Source organism: Rhyacophila brunnea, unplaced genomic scaffold (genome assembly GCF_057557595.1).
Source record: "Rhyacophila brunnea isolate RB1 unplaced genomic scaffold, BYU_Rbru_1.0 scaffold_3, whole genome shotgun sequence".
In the NCBI taxonomy this organism is placed as follows: domain Eukaryota; kingdom Metazoa; phylum Arthropoda; class Insecta; order Trichoptera; family Rhyacophilidae; genus Rhyacophila; species Rhyacophila brunnea.
This window is the reverse complement of record NW_028232965.1, coordinates 58,788,906-58,813,224: the sequence shown is the minus strand read 5'-3', so window position 1 is coordinate 58,813,224 and position 24,319 is coordinate 58,788,906. Positions and strand designations below refer to the sequence as shown.

Here is a 24,319-nt window from a genome sequence, read left to right as displayed (position 1 = left end):
GCTCCAAATTTCTAGAAATTCTAAGTCTTAGAACTTTTATAGAACTTATTTAGTACAAATATAGAACTTTTTTCCTCCAAATCTATAGTACATAACCTAACCTAACCTAACCTAACCTAACTTGCTCCAAAATCCTAGAACTTCTAAGTCTTAGAACTTTTATAGAACTTATTTAGTACAAATATAGAACTTTTTTCCTCCAATTCTATAGTACATAACCTAACCTAACCTAACCTAACCTAACTTGCTCCAAAATCCTAGAAATTCTAAGTCTTAGAACTTTTATAGAACTTATTTAGTACAAATATAGAACTTTTTTCCTCCAATTCTATAGTACATAACCTAACCTAACCTAACCTAACCTAACTTGCTCCAAAATCCTAGAAATTCTAAGTCTTAGAACTTTTATAGAACTTATTTAGTACAAATATAGAACTTTTTTCCTCCAATTCTATAGTACATAACCTAACCTAACCTAACCTAACCTAGCTCCAAATTTCTAGAAATTCTAAGTCTTAGAACTTTTATAGAACTTATTTAGTACAAATATAGAACTTTTTTCCTCCAATTCTATAGTACATAACCTAACCTAACCTAACTTGCTCCAAAATCCTAGAACTTCTAAGTCTCAGAACTTTTATAGAACTTATTTAGAACATTTATAGAACTTTTTTCCTCCAATTCTATAGTACATAACCTAACCTAACCTAACCTAACCTAACTTGCTCCAAAATCCTAGAACTTCTAAGTCTCAGAACTTTTATAGAACTTATTTAGTACAAATATAGAACTTTTTTCCTCCAATTCTATAGAACATAACCTAACCTAACCTAACCTAACCTAACCTAGCTCCAAATTTCTAGAAATTCTAAGTCTTAGAACTTTTATAGAACTTATTTAGTACAAATATAGAACTTTTTTCCTCCAATTCTATAGTACATAACCTAACCTAACCTAACCTAACCTAACTTGCTCCAAAATCCTAGAACTTCTAAGTCTCAGAACTTTTATAGAACTTATTTAGTACAAATATAGAACTTTTTTCCTCCAATTCTATAGAACATAACCTAACCTAACCTAACCTAACCTAACCTAGCTCCAAATTTCTAGAAATTCTAAGTCTTAGAACTTTTATAGAACTTATTTAGTACAAATATAGAACTTTTTTCCTCCAATTCTATAGTACATAACCTAACCTAACCTAACCTAACCTAACTTGCTCCAAAATCCTAGAAATTCTAAGTCTTAGAACTTTTATAGAACTTATTTAGTACAAATATAGAACTTTTTTCCTCCAATTCTATAGTACATAACCTAACCTAACCTAACCTAACCTAACTTGCTCCAAAATCCTAGAACTTCTAAGTCTCAGAACTTTTATAGAACTTATTTAGAACATTTATAGAACTTTTTTCCTCCAATTCTATAGTACATAACCTAACCTAACCTAACCTAACCTAACCTAACTTGCTCCAAATTTCTAGAAATTCTAAGTCTTAGAACTTTTATAGAACTTATTTAGTACAAATATAGAACTTTTTTCCTCCAATTCTATAGTACATAACCTAACCTAACCTAACCTAACCTAACTTGCTCCAAAATCCTAGAACTTCTAAGTCTCAGAACTTTTATAGAACTTATTTAGAACATTTATAGAACTTTTTTCCTCCAATTCTATAGTACATAACCTAACCTAACCTAACCTAACCTAACTTGCTCCAAATTTCTAGAAATTCTAAGTCTTAGAACTTTTATAGAACTTATTTAGTACAAATATAGAACTTTTTTCCTCCAATTCTATAGTACATAACCTAACCTAACCTAACCTAACCTAACTTGCTCCAAAATCCTAGAACTTCTAAGTCTCAGAACTTTTATAGAACTTATTTAGTACAAATATAGAACTTTTTTCCTCCAATTCTATAGAACATAACCTAACCTAACCTAACCTAACCTAGCTCCAAATTTCTAGAAATTCTAAGTCTTAGAACTTTTATAGAACTTATTTAGTACAAATATAGAACTTTTTTCCTCCAATTCTATAGTACATAACCTAACCTAACCTAACCTAACCTAACTTGCTCCAAAATCCTAGAACTTCTAAGTCTTAGAACTTTTATAGAACTTATTTAGTACAAATATAGAACTTTTTTCCTCCAATTCTATAGTACATAACCTAACCTAACCTAACCTAACCTAACTTGCTCCAAAATCCTAGAACTTCTAAGTCTCAGAACTTTTATAGAACTTATTTAGAACATTTATAGAACTTTTTTCCTCCAATTCTATAGTACATAACCTAACCTAACCTAACCTAACCTAACTTGCTCCAAAATCCTAGAACTTCTAAGTCTTAGAACTTTTATAGAACTTATTTAGTACAAATATAGAACTTTTTTCCTCCAATTCTATAGTACATAACCTAACCTAACCTAACCTAACCTAACTTGCTCCAAATTTCTAGAAATTCTAAGTCTTAGAACTTTTATAGAACTTATTTAGTACAAATATAGAACTTTTTTCCTCCAAATCTATAGTACATAACCTAACCTAACCTAACCTAACCTAACTTGCTCCAAAATCCTAGAACTTCTAAGTCTTAGAACTTTTATAGAACTTATTTAGTACAAATATAGAACTTTTTTCCTCCAATTCTATAGTACATAACCTAACCTAACCTAACCTAACCTAACTTGCTCCAAAATCCTAGAAATTCTAAGTCTTAGAACTTTTATAGAACTTATTTAGTACAAATATAGAACTTTTTTCCTCCAATTCTATAGTACATAACCTAACCTAACCTAACTTGCTCCAAAATCCTAGAACTTCTAAGTCTCAGAACTTTTATAGAACTTATTTAGAACATTTATAGAACTTTTTTCCTCCAATTCTATAGTACATAACCTAACCTAACCTAACCTAACCTAACTTGCTCCAAAATCCTAGAACTTCTAAGTCTCAGAACTTTTATAGAACTTATTTAGTACAAATATAGAACTTTTTTCCTCCAATTCTATAGAACATAACCTAACCTAACCTAACCTAACCTAACCTAGCTCCAAATTTCTAGAAATTCTAAGTCTTAGAACTTTTATAGAACTTATTTAGTACAAATATAGAACTTTTTTCCTCCAATTCTATAGTACATAACCTAACCTAACCTAACCTAACCTAACTTGCTCCAAAATCCTAGAACTTCTAAGTCTCAGAACTTTTATAGAACTTATTTAGTACAAATATAGAACTTTTTTCCTCCAATTCTATAGAACATAACCTAACCTAACCTAACCTAACCTAGCTCCAAATTTCTAGAAATTCTAAGTCTTAGAACTTTTATAGAACTTATTTAGTACAAATATAGAACTTTTTTCCTCCAATTCTATAGTACATAACCTAACCTAACCTAACCTAACTTGCTCCAAAATCCTAGAACTTCTAAGTCTCAGAACTTTTATAGAACTTATTTAGAACATTTATAGAACTTTTTTCCTCCAATTCTATAGTACATAACCTAACCTAACCTAACCTAACCTAACTTGCTCCAAAATCCTAGAACTTCTAAGTCTCAGAACTTTTATAGAACTTATTTAGAACATTTATAGAACTTTTTTCCTCCAATTCTATAGTACATAACCTAACCTAACCTAACCTAACCTACCTAGCTCCAAATTTCTAGAAATTCTAAGTCTTAGAACTTTTATAGAACTTATTTAGTACAAATATAGAACTTTTTTCCTCCAAATCTATAGTACATAACCTAACCTAACCTAACCTAACCTAACTTGCTCCAAAATCCTAGAACTTCTAAGTCTTAGAACTTTTATAGAACTTATTTAGTACAAATATAGAACTTTTTTCCTCCAATTCTATAGTACATAACCTAACCTAACCTAACCTAACCTAACTTGCTCCAAAATCCTAGAAATTCTAAGTCTTAGAACTTTTATAGAACTTATTTAGTACAAATATAGAACTTTTTTCCTCCAATTCTATAGTACATAACCTAACCTAACCTAACTTGCTCCAAAATCCTAGAACTTCTAAGTCTCAGAACTTTTATAGAACTTATTTAGAACATTTATAGAACTTTTTTCCTCCAATTCTATAGTACATAACCTAACCTAACCTAACCTAACCTAACTTGCTCCAAAATCCTAGAACTTCTAAGTCTCAGAACTTTTATAGAACTTATTTAGTACAAATATAGAACTTTTTTCCTCCAATTCTATAGAACATAACCTAACCTAACCTAACCTAACCTAACCTAGCTCCAAATTTCTAGAAATTCTAAGTCTTAGAACTTTTATAGAACTTATTTAGTACAAATATAGAACTTTTTTCCTCCAATTCTATAGTACATAACCTAACCTAACCTAACCTAACCTAACTTGCTCCAAAATCCTAGAACTTCTAAGTCTCAGAACTTTTATAGAACTTATTTAGTACAAATATAGAACTTTTTTCCTCCAATTCTATAGAACATAACCTAACCTAACCTAACCTAACCTAGCTCCAAATTTCTAGAAATTCTAAGTCTTAGAACTTTTATAGAACTTATTTAGTACAAATATAGAACTTTTTTCCTCCAATTCTATAGTACATAACCTAACCTAACCTAACCTAACTTGCTCCAAAATCCTAGAACTTCTAAGTCTCAGAACTTTTATAGAACTTATTTAGAACATTTATAGAACTTTTTTCCTCCAATTCTATAGTACATAACCTAACCTAACCTAACCTAACCTAACTTGCTCCAAAATCCTAGAACTTCTAAGTCTCAGAACTTTTATAGAACTTATTTAGAACATTTATAGAACTTTTTTCCTCCAATTCTATAGTACATAACCTAACCTAACCTAACCTAACCTACCTAGCTCCAAATTTCTAGAAATTCTAAGTCTTAGAACTTTTATAGAACTTATTTAGTACAAATATAGAACTTTTTTCCTCCAAATCTATAGTACATAACCTAACCTAACCTAACCTAACCTACCTAGCTCCAAATTTCTAGAAATTCTAAGTCTTAGAACTTTTACATACATACATACATACATACATACATACATACATACATACATACATACATAGATACATACCCACATACATACATACATACATACATAGATACATACATACATAGATACATACCCACATACATACATACATACATACATACATACATACATACCCACATACATACATAGATACATACATACATATATATATACATAAATACATACATACATACATAGTACATTTATAAATATAGTACACATTTATAGAACATTGAGAGAATTCCAAAGTTAAATCTCAAGAACTAGACCTCACATGTGCTCACGTGACATTAGGTCACATTCAACGTACCTCGCGTGACATCAGGTCACCTTTGAATAACTTCAATTGACCTCACGTGATATTACATGACGTGAGGTGACCTCACCTCACCTCACCTCACCTCACCCGACAACGTGAACTGATGTCACCATACATACATGCATGCATGCATACATACATACATACATACATACATATACGCATGACACTTGCATACATACACAAATAAATACACATATCACACTTAATATTAGATAAATACACCTGATCGACGACCGTACGATACCCGCCTAATGTGTGTATTGTATTATTTATATTGCTGTTGTCGAGACCCGATATCCATAATCGATCACTCTCTCTCTTTGAAATACTGCCCGTTGTCGACAGACAAAATAATTATTTCCGACGTGATGCGATATGATATCTGCAAAATAAACGCACACAATTCATAAATATAACAATAACTGTAGCAGAAGACTCCGGGATAATGCGTGTAGGTGCGCTTTGAAACGCCGCAATTTGCCGCGTACGAAGATAGCGATGCTGTAATTCATGCTGCCTATTTCATCGGAAGGGTGATTACTACTTAACTGTCATTCCGAAATACGAGTTTTCGCATGACGGTATTACGGTAAACCCTATACGTAATTATTCAAGAACGGTCGATCGTCGCGGCCTATATATTGTATATCGAATGAGCGAGTCTCTTATCATTTTAAATGTGCATAATTGTAGGTAGGTAGGTACGCGGTCACAGACGGCCGTTGCGCCGTGCCCTTTTCGGAAAGATGGTAAAACACATGCGGCAAAGAGCGAACGCTTCGCTCGTTTGACCGTGCACAATTGCGTTATATAACCGTAGTCATTCAATATACTAGGCTTACGGATCGATTTAGCGGCGCATTATCTAGTAATTACTAATTGTCCGACGGCGAAGTCGTCATTTGTTGCCGGCTGTCAAATGAGGAGACGAACGCGGCCGGCCCATAGACAGCAGACCGGAGAAGAGAATTGTCTATGCCGACGATTGTTTATCGATAATTTCATGATGAGCTAAAAATCTGCAAACCGCCTGATAAATATCTATAATTTATGAGCTTATTTATCGTCGTGTTTGCAGAATTTTATCTGACACCGTCGACCTTTCGAACGTCATTCGCAAAAAAAGTGGGGAAAATTTCAACGACAGATAAAAATCTGAAAACCGTTTTTTAAAATTCTATAATATACACGAATATTTATCGCGGTGATTTCGAAATTTTACGAGTCACCTGTGATTTTTAAACGTCATTCGTAAAAAGTGGGGAAAAATTCGGGAAAACTTTATCGACAGTTAAAAATCTTAAAACTATTTTATAAAATTCTATTATCCATGTGATTATTTATCGTGGTGATTTTAGAATTTTGCGTCGCACCGTCGATTTTTAAACGTCACATATTGAAAATAACAAAACCGGGTAATACTTCATCCGACGGCCGAATGCGCGAACGACACGGCGTAAATAACGTCCGCGATAATATTTAACACTCATAATAATCGAGCGGGTATCGAATCTCTCGATTTCCCGTACGACGGACATTATGAAGCCTCCTAAAGTCACGTCCGCAGTACACTTTTTCATAAGCCGATTTGAAAATGATTCTCGCGGTCCGAGGGGGCCCGAAGAGTGTGCGGTCGCGACGCAGACCCGTTTCGGACGATAATCACTTGCATATTCCGAAGTTTGAACGCCGCTCGTCTTTTGACGGGTCAGTTTAAAAGTTTGCAGAGTTATGCCGATTACAGAGTCGCTATGACTTTGTATAACGTAGCTGAGCGTTGACCGACTTTCCCGATAACTTTGATAAATCTCGAAACCACGTGAAATGGGTGCATTTAAAATGATAAGTGACACGCCCGATGAATATATTTATGCGGCAATGTCAATATGAAGCGGGATAAATAGACATATAAAATATAATCCGTAGCCTTGAATTCGAATCGCATCACGCTTCGCGCGAGAAGTCACGTGGGCGCGTCGCTGCGCGCTGCCATCTGTCGGGTGAAATATGCGTCTCGAAAAAGAAGAATGATCGTGTATCCCCCGTTACAGATTACCTACCTACCTACCTAAATATTGATGAATCGTATAATATATAAATATATATACTCGAGTTCGTGATAAATAATCGTTCATAATTGAGTATTAGATCTCCCGATTAGAAGAAAAACCAATTTCTAAATTGTGATGCCGGCGGCCGTGTCTTCGGTGACCGGTCTTCTGAATTGACGAAAGATTTTGACAAGATTAATGCAAAATGTATCTCGTACAATTTGATAATTCACCGCGTCATAATATGCGGAACCCTGACAGCGATTTCCGATTTTTAACGGCCCGTTTACTAAACTTAAGTCGGATCTGCAGTAATCGGCTATTCTAGGATCTTATAATATTAATTGTCGTCGACTGCGGCCGACGATGCGTGCGACCGTGGTGCGTGAACGCTTATGACGATACGCATTGACATAATCCAGAGTTTAAACGTTTTCCGTCCTCTAATAAGATAGTTAAATTGGATTGCAAAAGTGTCTTGTTCCTCTCGCCTTTGCGCTATACCGAGTCATAGCGCTCTCGGACGGGAGAATGAGAGAAATGAAATAAACTTCGGATCGAAGCGAATCGAGCGCATTTAAAATGATAGATTACACGGCGAACGGTCATACTGAAGCCGTAATGTCAATATCGAGCCGGAAAAATCAATATTCTCGGCGTTTTTGCGAAAATCATCTAGGAAAATTTGAATTTAGCCTCCGTTCGCGCCACCGCCGCCGCTGTCACCTGGCGGATTGAACGGTTACTTCGCAAAATATGCCATAATAAATTTAATTATCACCAGACGACCGACGGCCTGATCCGTCTGGCTGGCGCCTGCCTGATGAAGGATACCGCCTAATGCTCCGTTTCCCTCATGACTATTAATTATACCCGCCCGCCCGTTCGATAGATTAATAATATAATTTACAGGTAATTATACCTAAGGCGGCGGGAATAATGCATAAATATAGCTATGATGTCACCATATTATCTTCCTAGATATATATTCCGATGTCATTATGATAGATCTAGATTAAGATTAATATTAATATTAATATTATATTATATGCGGGTAATCATGCCCATGACCGCTGGAGTGATGCATAAATACAGCAATGTTTCGAGGTGTTTGATGGATACGAAATACCTACCTACCTACCTACCTATATTGTTCATTGTCGACAGACAAAATATCAAGACATTACATCAGAACAGCCTTGAAAACGCAACCTCCCAGTATAATAAGACATGTACGAAGACGCAATAACGTCATACCGCATTCAGTCGATGAACCTATGAAAAATCAAAAATACATGAAAAATAATAGGCCGAGCAGACGTCCGATCTCTGCGGAGGTTTTTTTTACCGCCCGCCCTCCTCACCGATGGACCCGGGGACCAGCGGTATGAATGGTGGGATACGGCCTCGCATACGCGAGAATGTTTCCAACTTTTCCAGTTTTCGCCCTAACTTCCAGAATATCGTGTGAAACCCTTCTGTGGGGCGTTATATGCCCGCGGGCGCATGAACTCGGTGACGGATCGACCTTTAACATGTGACTCTTGACTTAACCGGCGATCGATCGGCCATACAAAATTTTGACACGTCAGCTTACGCGTCCGCCGTATTTCGATATTTATCAAACGAATACAACGCGAGTCAAGGTCGGTCAAAAAGAGACCGTAAAAGAAGAGGTTAATTAAAGCGAGATATGCTATCGTGTGGGCAAAATGACACAATCGCGAACGGTGCTCGCGGCATTTATTTTTCAAATTTCAACAATAACATATCGCCGATCTTCCTGGAGGCGCCGAGTTTTCGAATATATATGCGACGCGCGCATCGCCACTTCGCCTCGTCATTCGCTGGCTATTTTGAGATACCTCCCCGAAAGCATAGACACTAGAGGTGTGACCGCGCCCCTTCTCTCTATATTTATGGTCAGCGCTCGCCGTGCTTATTCAAATTGTGAGCGACGGCGACATCTGTGTGTCGCTAAACGAGATGACTTGACACATTGACATTGTATCCGTCGTCGATTGCATTATTTGACAATCCGATCGACAATAAAATTATTACTGTATGATTGTCATACGATTGCTTTAAATACTTATTCATTTCAATTTACATCGGACATCACAGCTGTCATTTGCATACTAACCTAAAATATCATTATGATGCATTATCTCATGCATTACGATTCAACAATAAATTATTGTACCTATATGTACCTATATGAGAGAATTGCATAGATGATATTTATTATACGTTACCCATCTTATAGTACCTGCTTATTCATTTCAATGTTCGTAGACGTCAGATTATGTCGACGATTGTCATTGTCGTGTCGGTCGAATACTTCGACTCTCATCTTCATACCTACCTACCTACCTATCTTATAATTATAATATCCTTATATTTGGTTACGTCCCCCATATCGATAGATGCTTGCTTTAAATAATAAAATTATTCATTCTAATCTGCCTCGCGTAAATGAATATGTCAAACTGACATTTGCGATCGATGTTGACCTATACATAATAAATTATTATTGCCCTGTAAATAAATAAATAAATAAATAAATTTATCAAAGCATATTTAGATACAATTATTAAAGTTTAATTATATTATTATTATTAACTATTAAACAATAATTAATGGCAGGCTGAATTTTGAGAATACATAACCGATTAGTTTTATATTGACTGTTAAGTATTTCCGTATCCGCAATACTGACGACATCTCTTGAGAAATACTTGAAACGGCTTGTTCACGTGTCTTAAATTAATTCAAGTAAGCGCGCACAGATGGCGGGACATCTCTCTCGGGTCTCTGATCGAACTCATTTGACACATCATAACCTAACTATAAAATTGCATTTGACAATCGATTCAACAATAATTATTATCGTATGAGAGAATATAATATAGGTAGACACCTTATTATTGCATTCACCACCCGTCTCGATTGCTATTGTGTGCATTATGTGTAGATGCTATTCCTAATCTAGCTTTTGCATTTGACATTCGATTGATGCACTATTAAATCAACAATCACTGTATAAAAAGACATACGTAATGATCGGAAGACCACACACATAATATATGCTATTGTGTTCCTATATGATGCATTATCCATACTGAGCCTCCTCGATGCTCTCCGAAAACATCGACTGTCATTCGCACGCATACCTAACTTATGATTATATTAACCTTGTTTATAAGATAGATATACATTATTAGGTTAAAGCCGCTTCGTGATCGTGCTATCTCATAACTGTCCATCGGCAATTTCAATAGATACTCGCTTTCGTCAATCACATTAACTCCGCGAGATATCGCGTACAATTTTTGACAGGTGAAAATCATAAGCGCATAATGTTCCTCGATTTCATTTTGTTTTACCTTATGTGATATAATTAGATATCGCTTGATACCATTGAACATTAAATGATCACTCAAATAGCATTCTAAAGGTTTACGAGAGCATTAAAGTTAGATGAATATCATAGCGTTGAAACGTCAAAGTGACATATCGTGAGGTAGCGAGTATTTACATAAAAAAAATGGATCGAGTAACCCTGACTGCCTACAGGGATACTCTAACATGTTAATGATAAATGTTGTTATATTATTTAGATAAAATAAAATAACAACACATTTAAATTCACATTAATTATTATATTAATTAGAAATATTACTATCAAGTGTTGGAAATTAAACATTTCAACATGTATATATTCTATATGATTGCCTCAAGGTTTTTGACTGATTTTCATATCATATTAAATGATACGCTGAATTTTGAGATTACATAAAAATACATGACCGATAAGACCGTTAAGACCGTATTGACCGTTTTCCGTTTCCGCAATACTTACGATACGACGACATCTCTTGAGAAATACTTGAAACAGTTTGTTCTTTTTTCTTAAATTAATTCCAATGAGTACTCACAGATGGCAGCACTAATTTGACACATCATAACCTAACTATAAAATTGCATTTGACAATCGATTCAACAATGAAATTATCGTATGAGAATATAATATAGGTAGACCTTATTGCGTATAATATGATAATTTATACATTACCCGCCCTCTAGCACCTGCCTACTTGTTCATTTCAATGTTCGTAGACGTCAGATTGTGTCGACATTAATTGCTATTGTACCTATGTATTACGTGTGGATGGATGCTATACCTAATCTAGCTATTGCGTTTGACATTCGATCGATGCACTACAAAATCAACAATTACCACATATTATATGCTATTGTGTTCCCATATGGTACATTACTATCCATACTAAGCCTCGGTGTGCTCCGAAAACATCGACTGTCATTCATTCATTCACACGCATACCTAACTTAAGATTAATAACCTTGTTTATAAGATAGATATACATTATTAGGATAGAGCCGCCTCGTGATCATGCTATCTCATAACTATCCATCGGCAACTTCGATAATTATTAACTCCGCGAGACATCGCGTACAATTTTTGACAGGTGAAAATCATCGTAACCGCATAATGTTCCTCGATTTCATTTTGTTTTACCTTATGTGATATAATTATATATCGCTTGATACCATTGTACATTAAATGATCACTCAAATGGCATTCTAAAGGTTTACGAGAGCATTAATTAATGTTTTATACATTTCATAGCGTCGAAACGTCAAAATGACAGTTCGACATCGTTGCAAGTATTGCGATATAGATAAAAAAAATGGATCGAGTAACCCTTACTGCCGACAGGGATACTCTAACATGTTAATGATAAATGTTGTTATTTTATTTAGATAAAATAAATAATAACACATTTAAATTCATATTAATTACTATATTAATTAGAAATAATATCATCAAGTGTTGGAAATTAAACATTTCAACTTGTATATATTCTATATGATTGACTCAAGGTTTTTGACTGATTTTCATAACATATTAAATGATATTATAATTTATGACATGATTATTATGACAATATAACATATGTCATTATATAATTTCCGACATAGTTAATACAATTTCTAACACATGTTTATATGTAAATGTAGTTGATAAATTTCTGTGAGTAATATCTTTGAATTTCTACAAGCTTAATGAAAGTTCCAATAATTTTAATGTAATATCTGAGATGTTTATATGTTGATAAATTTTAAGTATATTTATTATAATTTCTATGAGTAATTTCTTTGAGTTTCTACAAGTTTAATGAAAAATCCAATAAATATAATATAATTACAAACAATTTTAATGAAATTTCCAATAAATAAATATAATTTCTATGAAGATTAATGTAATTTCTATGATGTCTATATGTTTATATAGTAGGTATAAATTCTAACAAGTTTAATAAAATCTCTTGTAAATTTAACAAAATTTCTCACATGTTTATATGTAAAAATAGTTGACATAAATTCAAATATATTTATTATTATATCTAACAAGTTAATTATAATTTATAATATATTAATTATAACTTCAAACAAGTAAATTAAAATTTCTAAGAAGTTAATTATAAACTCTAATGTATTAATTAATATTTCTAACAAGTTATATATAATTTATAATATATTTATAATAATTTCTAAAGATAAAACTTCTAACAAGTTATATAAATTTTCTAACTAGTTAATTATAATTTCTAACAAGTAAATTATAATTTCTAACAAGTTAATTATAATTTCATATATATTAATTATAACTTCTTACAAGTTTTACAAGATAATATAATTTATAACATGTCTTTAAAACAATATAATACAACGGGATAAGATATAATGTAACCAACCAATGTAACATAACAATTATCACGTACCTACAGCCCAACCTAACCTAACCTAACCTAACCTAACCTAACCTAACCTAACCTAACCTAACCTAACCTAACCTAACCTAACCTAACCTAACCTAACCTAACCTAACCTAACCTAACCTAACCTAACCTAACCTAACCTAACCTAACCTAACCTAACCTAACCTAACCTAACCTAACCTAACCTAACCTAACCTAACCTAACCTAACCTAACCTAACCTAACCTAACCTAACCTAACCTAACCTAACCTAACCTAACCTAACCTAACCTAACCTAACCTAACCTAACCTAACCTAACCTAACCTAACCTAACCTAACCTAACCTAACCTAACCTAACCTAACCTAACCTAACCTAACCTAACCTAACCTAACCTAACCTAACCTAACCTAACCTAACCTAACCTAACCTAACCTAACCTAACCTAACCTAACCTAACCTAACCTAACCTAACCTAACCTAACCTAACCTAACCTAACCTAACCTAACCTAACCTAACCTAACCTAACCTAACCTAACCTAACCTAACCTAACCTAACCTAACCTAACCTAACCTAACCTAACCTAACCTAACCTAACCTAACCTAACCTAACCTAACCTAACCTAACCTAACCTATAAACAACACCCCCTCAACGATACGCCACTGCGCACTTCGTTGATGAATTTTCCTAGCTCAGTCGGTGAGGGGTTATTAATAATAACGATGTTTCCTTTTAAAAAAGTCGGTAATGACTCGGTTTATTTTCACTATGTATCGTCCAGTAGATAATATTTTTACAAGCCAATGTAGGTGAAGGCGGCAGACAAGTAAACGTGACGACCGATTACAGCGAACGCGAGAGATATTTCCCACCCGTAAGTAAACGGGATGCGAAACTCTCACCGGGGAGTACTTCGGCATTCAAGAAGCGAAGAGATGAGCGGCGAAACTGGTGAGACTGGTCCAGAGTGTTTGAAGAGAGGCTGCTAGTAGAGAAGATGTTGTTCCCGAGAGATGATCCGGTAGACATAAAAGTCTCTCGGATGCGCCCTCTTTTATAGCAGCCTCCCTTATTCTAATTGGTCCAAAGAGATAAAAGGGGTGACCAAAGATTCTAATGTGTCCGTTAATTCGTACTGCGTAATATCTCTTGTTTATTTAATAGGAATTTACTGGATTGTCATAAGGACCAAGTATCAAGAGATAATATATTCTGTGCACGTGGATGGATATATTGACGTTATAAAATATCGTCTATCTAATTCTATGGATTTTATATTAATTTATTTAGAGCATTTAAATAGCTATCTCCGGCATAAACTCGCGGTTTTAGTCTTATGCCATGAGTAAACACACGATTTGATTAGCGTTTAAATTACATGCATTTACAACTACTTACTAGGTACCTATTGACATAATAATAGGCCCTGTAATTATCCTCCATCAACCCTCACATAAATATTTGTGATTTTACGACGTAAACCTGTCTGTTGCCTTTACCTTTTACAAATTTACATTTATAATAATAACAATTTATTCTTAAAACTACGTCTTATATAGTAATATGAAATAATATTTTACTATTTCCAACAAATAGCAAAATACTACTTCTCGCAAAGGAAATTCGGTTTCAATGTCCCAGGGTATATCGATCGGCGATATGCCCCCACCTTGCCCGATTTATATCGCTGTCTCTTTCCCGCGCAGCTATATAAGGACATGATTTTAATTTATTTGATCAGAAATTGGCGAAGCCCGCGCTGGTTGCAATCAAGAATTTATTCGTTCTTAAATATGCGAATTTCCTCATGCTTTATATTACAGACGATAACTATACTAATTATGAACACAAAAATCGAATAATATTTCATAAAAATTAAATTTAAAGGACTCTAGTGAAGTTATAAGTTTTTCTTTTCGTGCGCGAGACATTTTTGCGTACACACACCGACGCACACACACACCAACGCGTTGGCTGGTGTTGCCATGTTATAAATTAAGTATGGCCATTTGCAGCATTCTTACATACTTACACCGACGCTCACACATACCCGCGCGTTGGCTGGTGTTGCCATGTTATACATTGATTCTATAATTATTAGTTTATTATTAACGAGTTTATAGATGGAAATATCATTCGATTAGTGTGTTCCACATAACATTTTATACATCTTATTATAACCTCTCGCTACTGCATTCGTCTCTTTATTTTGACAATCGAGCCGTTGCCCGGAATAACGTTGTATCCAACAATATTCTTGTTTTGAGAAAAATGGAAAAAACTAAATCAGTTATGTTTTTTTACATTTTATATTTGAAATACAATAAACAAACAATTATTAAGAGTTTTAAAATATAAAGTGTGAAGAAAGACAATTAAATTTGAATTTATTACAAAAAAATATAGTGAATTAATGGAATAATGTTGTATATGAAAACTTCACATACAACATTATTCCACAAAATGCTTTTTATTTATTCTACTTCACTCAATAGTGCCTTATAGAAAGCAGCGTGCTCATCTAGCATGAATTCACACATATCATTGAGGTCTTTGAGCTTAGCAGCCTTGATTGGCAGCGGATTGGAGTACATTGGAGTGAGTTCCAAGCTCCCTTACTGCATGAAATTTCTCCGTACGTTAGCCAATCTTCCCCGTCCTCCACGAAGAGGTGGTAGAAGACTGTATGATGTCCATGATTCCAGTTCATTGTGGGAGGTTCGAGCTCTGATTGTCGTGGGATCATCAGCAGAGAGCTGAAGCCAAATGGCACCAGTGATCTTCATTTTTGTTGGTCTCTGCATTGCATTTTCAACATCTGTGAAATTTTTAAAGTCAATGCGATCCATATTCTGTATATGAAATGGGTTGTTTGGACGGCTTTCTTTAATAACCTGATTCCACTGATCCGGCACCATTACCTTCGAAACCCGTTTCCTTTGCTCTATTAAAGCAAATTCACGGTCACAAAGCATAAGTCAATCGGTGAGTGATTATCATAATTAGCACTATCTTCGTCTGCTCTCTGAATACGGCGTCCGACATTCAATTTCTCGATACATGAGACGAGATAATGACTCTGTCCATTATGATTTAGCAACCTGAATGCTGATTGTATTTCTGTCTTAATGTTAAAATCGAGAACACATCCGCGATTCAAACATTTTTCGGCACAAACGCGACCCTGCGAAAAATAGAAAGAAACGATTAAAAAATTTGAAAAGGTATTATATTAAGTAACAATATAAAGAGTAATATAATGCAAGCATTATTATCAAATAACAATATGGATAAATCATTTGAATACAATCGATTAACGTTCGACGAGGAATAATATGTCGAACATAGTAATTTTATTCGTGACATCAATAGAACTGTCAAATCGTATACAACATTATTCCACAAACCTGTTTCGGTGGCTCAATTGCAGGTTTAATAATATTTTTTCTGGATAAATATTCTTTTCCTGCATCCTTCAACTTCTTGGCTTTATTATCTCTCCAGTTTAAAACATTGGATGTCCGTTTTCTTCCTTTATTTACATGAATTAAGCCACGCTCCGTGATATTGACGGACGGCGACGCCATTTTGACAACTGCATAGACAACGTTCTTCCATAAACCAATAACTTTAAAATGCTGCCACAAGCTTAAATATTGTTTCCCGACTATAATACTTACCTTAAAAGATGCATAATAACATACCCAACATTATTCCATCAATAACTCAACATTGACAGTTTTGTTGGATACAACATTATTCCGGGCAACAGCTCAATCATTCTGGCCCATTTATACTAATATACAATTACATAATAAACTTATATCTAACATTTTATATTACATAATCACAGGTTTTATCTTATGGAACAAGGCAATTAACATACATCATCTGTCATTCGGTATTACCTTGTCCGTTTCAAATTGTGTCCCGTCCGATATATTTACATACCGAACGGTGACGTAAACCTGTGAACAAATAAAACAATTATATATGATTAGCCAAGGAAGCGTTTTAGGCGTTTTACTAAGCCGTATAGTTAGAGATCAGGTTTACATGTCGGCTTATTACTAATCAATTTATTAGGCGAAGACACCTACCTACAGGTAGGTGGTGACACTAACCTAACCTAACCTAACCTAACCTAACCTAACCTAGTTGCTTTTTTTTTATCTTGCAGGGAACCCACGCATGTTTGCCTTCTCTTCATTAAAAAATCCATATCTCGAAAAATACGTTGTTTTTACAATTTAATTTACTGTTAAGTGAAAATACAAGTGTAATATATATGTGTGAGTGTTATCTCTAAAATATCCTGAGGGATTCCTAGGATATTAAGTTTTGTGTGTTAACCACGTGTTCGGCATTGCCGAAAGTGAGGTTATGTGTACATTTTAAAGTGTAAATATTTTTGTGACAATTTGTTTAATCTGTTTTTTACTATTACCTATCGACTTATTTACATACCAATTTTTTTTTTTTATAAATACCTACTTTTAATCTTAGTTTAACATTGACAGTGAACGGACGTGCTCCCGGCGATTGTGTGCTGGAAAACTCCTGAAAACTCGTTTCAAAGTTCGAACACCTACAATGTCGGAAAAGCTCGGAAAAAATCCAGTGAAATCCGGAAAACTCCCGGAAAATCCTTTGGCCTTCAAGATTAAGTTTTCTTTCGAAAACTTGTCCGTGCGTTGAAGTCTCTTGCCGGATTCTCAATCTCCTCCTCTCGGATTGGTCCCAGCAGATTGAGTAGGCGGAAAATTCCGGAAAAATTCTTTCCGAAGTCCAAGCACCTACAATGTCGGAAAAGCTCTGAAAAATCCAGTGAAATCCGGAAAACTCTTGGATAACTTCCTTCGGGTTGCTTTCGGATTCCTCCCGCGCGTTGAGATCTCCTTCGAGCTTGACGCTTGACCGAGCGTTGATATCTCAGGCTACGACTGTGTAGACCGTAGAGCATTATTCAACTTCGGCAGGATATCGATCCTGTTTCTCGGGTCGGATTGATTCGCATTGAGTCTCGAAGCTTGTCATTGAGTGCACGTTATCCTTAATCGTCGTCCCTTTGATTTGGAGACGATTCATATTCTATCCCTTCCGCTCTCTGAGTATTCCTTACCCAGGGCAGCGACTCGGGTGTCAATCCATATCACCCGCGCGACTGGAGAGGTCTTACCCCGAGTGCGGTCAACTGGTCGCTGACACGGCTTAGTGGGCTGCAAAAGGGAGTGACAGCACTAGCAGTTGGGTCCCGTCCGAAGGGTAACCAGTCCCTTGTTCGGTGATTCGGCGTTGGTGCATACCGGCTCCGCTGCGCACGACCTTTCTTCTGAGTCTGGTTGTCCGCTACAGTTTAAGACTGGTGCGGATCATCCGGAGTCAGACAGACTCAGTTCAACAGTCTCACGCACTCGGTTGACCGAAGTTCGTTGACGACGTTCACTTTCACGAAGGGGAGTTGAACTTCCATCAATTCCCCTTCCTTAGACATGCCCAATGTGCTGAGATCGCCGCCGTCGACGCCGTCTGGCGACGATGCCAGGCCCTCAGAGAGATCACGATCGAGCCCGAACCTGACTGAGTCTGGGAGAACTTTGCGCGCAGCGATCGTGGGAACGGAGAAGAAGACCGGAACTTTAGACGTCCAACCCAAGCCACCATCCAAGCCCGTCACTATTCCCACCTCAACTGGAACAACAAAACCAGCCAAGTCTACAACAAAGATCACTACCAGGCAGACAAGGAAGGCGGTGGAGAAGGATTTCACTTCGGCATCTCCTGAGATGGCTGCTAAGAAGACCGCTCACACCCAGACGACACAACCGATCCAGGACGTTACCCCGACACAGCTTGTTTCCCAGCCTGAATCCGCGTCGTTAAAAACTAACACTGTAGACTCTCTTTCTTTACAGGTTATTAATTTATCAACTAAAGGCCTGCGCATGGTAGACCCCTTAAAGGGGAATATCACGAAAGAGACCAGAGAAGGATTGATGTCCATATTCACGGATATCATCGACCTGGCCGCCGAGTTAACAAAAAAATACCAATCACAGGAAACGACGTTCCTGAAGGAGAAAATAGCGCTAATCCAAAAGAGCGCTATGATCAACCCTCCCTCAACAGCCGGACCTACCTCATTCAGCTATGCTTTGGTGGCAGCGTCGGGTTCTTCCCATGCTGTAATCGTCAGTGCAGCTGATAAAACCAAAACTACCTCCGATATTAAAGCAGCCTTAAGGCAAGATTTGAGGCCCTCTGAACTGAAAGTTGGAGTCAGCGGACTCATAGCCGCCAAGGACAACAAAGTAATCATCAAATGCCCGACCTCCAACGACGCCGACAGAATCAGAGCCGCTCTTCCAAGGCTGACCAAAGGAAACTTGGTCGCTAAGGAAGGCAAACGGCTAGCGCCAACCGTCGTTCTCAAAGGAATTGAAAAAGAAACCAAAGATAATGAGATCGTAGAATATATTCTCCAGCAGAATGATTCAATTTTTGAAGCCGTCGGCCAGGACAAAGAAGCCATTAAACTACAGAGGACTTTCCGGAACAGAAACAGCGACCGCCTACGAAATGCCGTCTTAACCGTCAACAGCGACGTCCGAGAAGCCATGATCAGCCAGGGAAGGATAAGCATCGGATACCAGCGAGTGCAGGTAGAGGACAGCTGCCCCATTATGCAATGTTACAAGTGCATGGGATTTGGACATTCATTAGCCAGGTGCATGGAGAGCAAAGATCGTTGTTTACACTGCGCTGGCGAGCACAAATCCATGTCTTGCACGAAGAAGGATCAGGAAGACGAACACCACTGCTGGAACTGCATTAAAATGGCCAAAGGTAAGACCGAGGTGCCAAAACACAGAGCCAACGACAAGAATTGTCCTTATCGGATTAAAATGATGATGCGAACCATGGAAAGAGTCAATTATGGCTAACTCCATCGTTCCAAATACCACCGGGACCCAATTAAATACTACAGGCACCACAAAAGTAATTCAGTGGAATTTGGGCCGCTGCAAAGCGGCACAAGAAGAAGCACTAGCCAATAAGAGGGGCGCGGATATATTGCTGCTACAGGAACCTTACACTGGCAATACCGGCAGAATTAATGCTCCGGGGGTCACTGTTTATCAATCAGTGACTTCCAAGGAGCGGGTCTGCAAAGCGGCAATAATTATCTGCAAATCCACGATAAATGGCATAATGCTGAGCAAATTCAGTGACTCAAATACCACACTTGTAAGAATTACCACAGAAGCTGGACCTCTTTTTATTGGATCTATGTACGTGGAGCCAAACGCTGACATTGCCCCAACATTGGGAAAACTCACACTGCTTGGAGATGTTCCAATCCTCATAGGGAGTGACCTAAACGCAAAAAATGTGTGGTGGGGGAGCGCGAAGACCGATAGAAGGGGCGAATAAGTCGCAGATTTCCTTTCAGAACTCAATCTGAACATTCTCAATGAAGGAAATCGACCCACCTTCGAAACCTATCGTGACAACCGTCACATCACAAGCGTTATAGACATGACATTCTGCTCTTCAAGTTTTCTGGACACCGTTCACAGGTGGAGAGTAGAATCAAATGATAACCAACTCAGCGACCATAATCCTATTTCTTTCGAAATTTCCACAAAAATTTGGAATCCCACAGATCCGAAAACTGCCCTTTATAATACAAAAAAAGCGAACTGGGAAAAGTTTTCGAAAGATATTAAAAATAAACTGACGGATATTAACGCTTCTGAAAACTATTTTTCTGAAGTGAGCAACTCGCTTGTGTTGGAAAAGAAAATAAACACATTGATGGACATCTTGGGAGAATCGTGCAAAGCAAGTATACCAATCAGGAAACCTTTCAAAAGACAGCCCTGTCCTTGGTGGAACGCTGAACTCGATAAGCTCAAGAAAGAAGCAATCAAATGTAAGCACAGACTTCAGAATTCAGGAAGACTCCGAAGAGAGACCATAACGCTTCCGGAATATTTTGAAGCGAAACAAACTTATAAAGATGCAATTGCGAAAACCAAAATCGAGTCTTGGAAAAATTACTGCGCATCACAGACAAGAGAAACCGCTTGGTCTGCAATTCACAGAGTTCTGGTAAACCGAAGAAAGACTACTCCACCAGCGACGCTTAAAGATGGCGACGAGTATTTAGCTTCGGCTAAAGAATCCGCTCAGCGCCTATTGGAGAAGTTTTTCCCGGACGACACCATACAAAATGAAACCAACGAACAGATTAACATCAGACGTATGGCGGAAATTCTACCCTACACCCCAAACGACCCGATATTCACTGAAGAAGAGATCGAGGATATAGTATCAAACATAAGTCCGCATAAGGCACCCGGAGAAGATCACTTCACCGCCGACATTTGCCTTCATTTCTTCAACGTGGATAGGTCATTAGTATTGGGTATGTATAACGCATGTCTCAGTGTGAGCCACTATCCAGCTCAATGGAAAATAGCGAGGGTTGTTGTCATTCCCAAGCCGGGAAAAGACGACCTTCAAGACATCCAGTCCTACAGACCGATCGGCCTCATTTCAGTATTTGGAAAAGTACTGGAAAAGCTGATGATAAATCGGATAAACTGGCATTTTCATCGAACAGGTAAGTTGAGTCACAAGCAATATGGTTTTACGCCCCAGAAATCAACAGAAGACGCTCTGAACGCTTCAGTCAACGAAATCAAGACTGCGCTGCAAGACAAAAAGATGATCATAGCAATCTCGCTCGACATCAGAGGAGCCTTTGATTATGCTTGGTGGCCATTTCTAATGTGCCAGCTGAGAAGCAAGAAGTGCCCTCGGAACTTGTTTACGCTAGTGAAGAGCTATCATCAACAAAGGAAAGTCATACTGTCACATTTTGATGCCACGCTCCAGAAGGTTACGACCAAAGGATGCGTTCAGGGATCATCTTGCGGACCGAGCTTTTGGAATTACATCTTAGATGATGTACTTCAGGAGAACTTGGGCCCTGGAGCTGAACTGAGAGCATTTGCGGATGACCTGCTATTGATTGCTACAGCCAACAATACGACAGAGCTTGAAAATATGACTGACAAGGCGTTGAAATTCATCACATCATGGGGCTCAAAAGCCAAACTACACTTTGCAGAAGACAAAACCAACGCGATGTTCATTACCAGAAAAAAGGACCGACAACCAAACATTTACATGAACGGAGTTCAATTAAAATACGTGGATCACTTTAAGGTTCTCGGTCTCACCATAGATCGCCACCTTAACTGGTCCTAACACGTCGACAACATTTGTAAAAAGGCCGCAAGCATCACGAACAAATTGATCAGAGCCGCCAAACCCACATGGGGTGCGTCGCCGGGGGTTATGCAGCAAATATATCTAGGTGCTGTCGAGCCTCTGATAACGTACGCTTCCAGCGTGTGGGCGGACGCGGTAAAGAAAAAAGTCAACTGTAAGAAACTGAACTCCATTCAAAGACAAATTGCCATCAGATCTTGCAAAGGATACAGAACGATCTCTCTAGTTTCTGCTCAGGTCTTGAGCGGCTTCATGCCACTTGACCTGAGGATCAAGCAGCTTGCAGAATCATATGAGGTAAAGAAGACTCTCACCCTGCAGGACTTGCCGCAAGACAGAGTCTACCAGGGAACCGGAGACTTTTTCTCACTCCCTCATCCCTCGGAACGCAACCGGATTGACCATGGATACTATGATCAGACTCTGCCTAAGGCAACGCAGAATGAGCTGAGAATCTTCACTGATGGCAGTCTCTTGAACGGCAAAGTGGGTGCAGCATTTGTACTTTACGATGGCGTGAGAGAGTTGCCGTCGAGAAAGATCAAACTCGACGACATCTGCTCAGTGTTTCAGGCGGAACTCCTGGCGATCCGAGAAGCTTTGAGCTACGTTCTGAAGAAATCACCAAACAGATGGAAACAAATAACGATCTTGACAGACTGCAAATCAGGCGTCCATGCAATAACGGACCGAAATTCGGTCAATCCTATTGTCATGGACATTAAAACTGATATCCAGGAACTACGATGCAGAAAACAGAACGTGCACATCGGCTGGATAAGGAGTCACTGCGGAATCCTAGGAAATGAAAAAGCGGACGAAAAGGCTCAAGAGGCTACTCTTAAAAAGATGGCCCCAGATTTTGCCAAGTTTCCGCTCAAATTTGCCAAAAGGAAAATAAAAAGCAGGAATCTTCAACTCTGGAATGATCGATATTTGAAAGAAACGACAGGAAATATTACTAAAATGTTTTTCCCAACAATTTTCCATGCCTTTGATTTCAGGAGAATGCAGGAAGTTGGCTTTGAACTCACACAATTCCTCACGGGTCACGGTGGGTTCATGAGCTACCTGCATCGATTTAAGCTCTCCGAGATCGACAGCTGCCCGTGTGATGATATGACCCCTCAAGATGTCCCTCATCTTTTTATGCATTGCCCCATTTTCAGCTTCCAAAGACAGCAGCTGGAGGCGCGATGCAGGAGTCTAGATGAGGACCTATGCGACATCGGATCCGTGATAGTTCACAAGGAACTATCACGAAAGGTAGTATCATACATGATTAAAATAGTGCAGGATATTGGCAAAATAAACGAAGCCAGGACACAAAATGCCGAACACTCTTCAAGTGAAACGGAAGGCCTGGTGATTTCTGTCAACAGTCCGTCTTCTCCTGAAGAGTTTTCTGTGGTTTCCTCTTCACAAGAGCAAATGCGGAGAAGTTCCTGTTAAGACCCACAGTAGTATATCCCTCCTGATCCCAACACTATATAGTTAACACTATAGACTAATAAATAAAGAAAACTCCAATTGAAGATCTACAAACCTTGTACATAATAAGCAAGGTCAATAATAAATGCAACTCCCATATAAAAAAAAAAAAAAACCTAACCTAACCTAACCTAACCTAACCTAACCTAACCAAGTTTCAAAGTTCTAGAACTTTTCTAGAATTCCAAAGTTCAAGTTCCAATGTTTTAGAACTTTTTTTAGAATTCCAAAGTCCAAATTCCAAAGTTCTAGTACCTAACATAATGTCACCACCTACCTGTAGGTAGGTGCCTTCGCACAATAAATTGAT

At 37.3% G+C, this 24,319-nt stretch overlaps 1 protein-coding gene and 1 long non-coding RNA gene across 2 annotated transcripts; one reads left to right on the top strand and one right to left on the bottom strand.

Moving 5' to 3' along the window:
• Window positions 1-675: 675 nt before the first annotated feature.
• On the bottom strand, window positions 676-1,970 carry LOC147068630 (uncharacterized). Its single transcript, XR_015071361.1, has 3 exons — window positions 1,832-1,970; window positions 970-1,708; window positions 676-840 (listed from the first exon to the last, which is right to left on the bottom strand). It is a non-coding gene; the product is annotated as an uncharacterized LOC147068630 (long non-coding RNA).
• Window positions 1,971-22,584: 20,614 nt separating this feature from the next.
• LOC147068629 (uncharacterized) lies at window positions 22,585-23,970 on the top strand. Its single transcript, XM_085953010.1, has one exon. The coding sequence runs from the start codon at window positions 22,585-22,587 to the stop codon at window positions 23,968-23,970; it is 1,386 nt and encodes a 461-aa protein (XP_085809136.1).
• The last annotated feature ends 349 nt before the right edge of the window (window positions 23,971-24,319 follow it).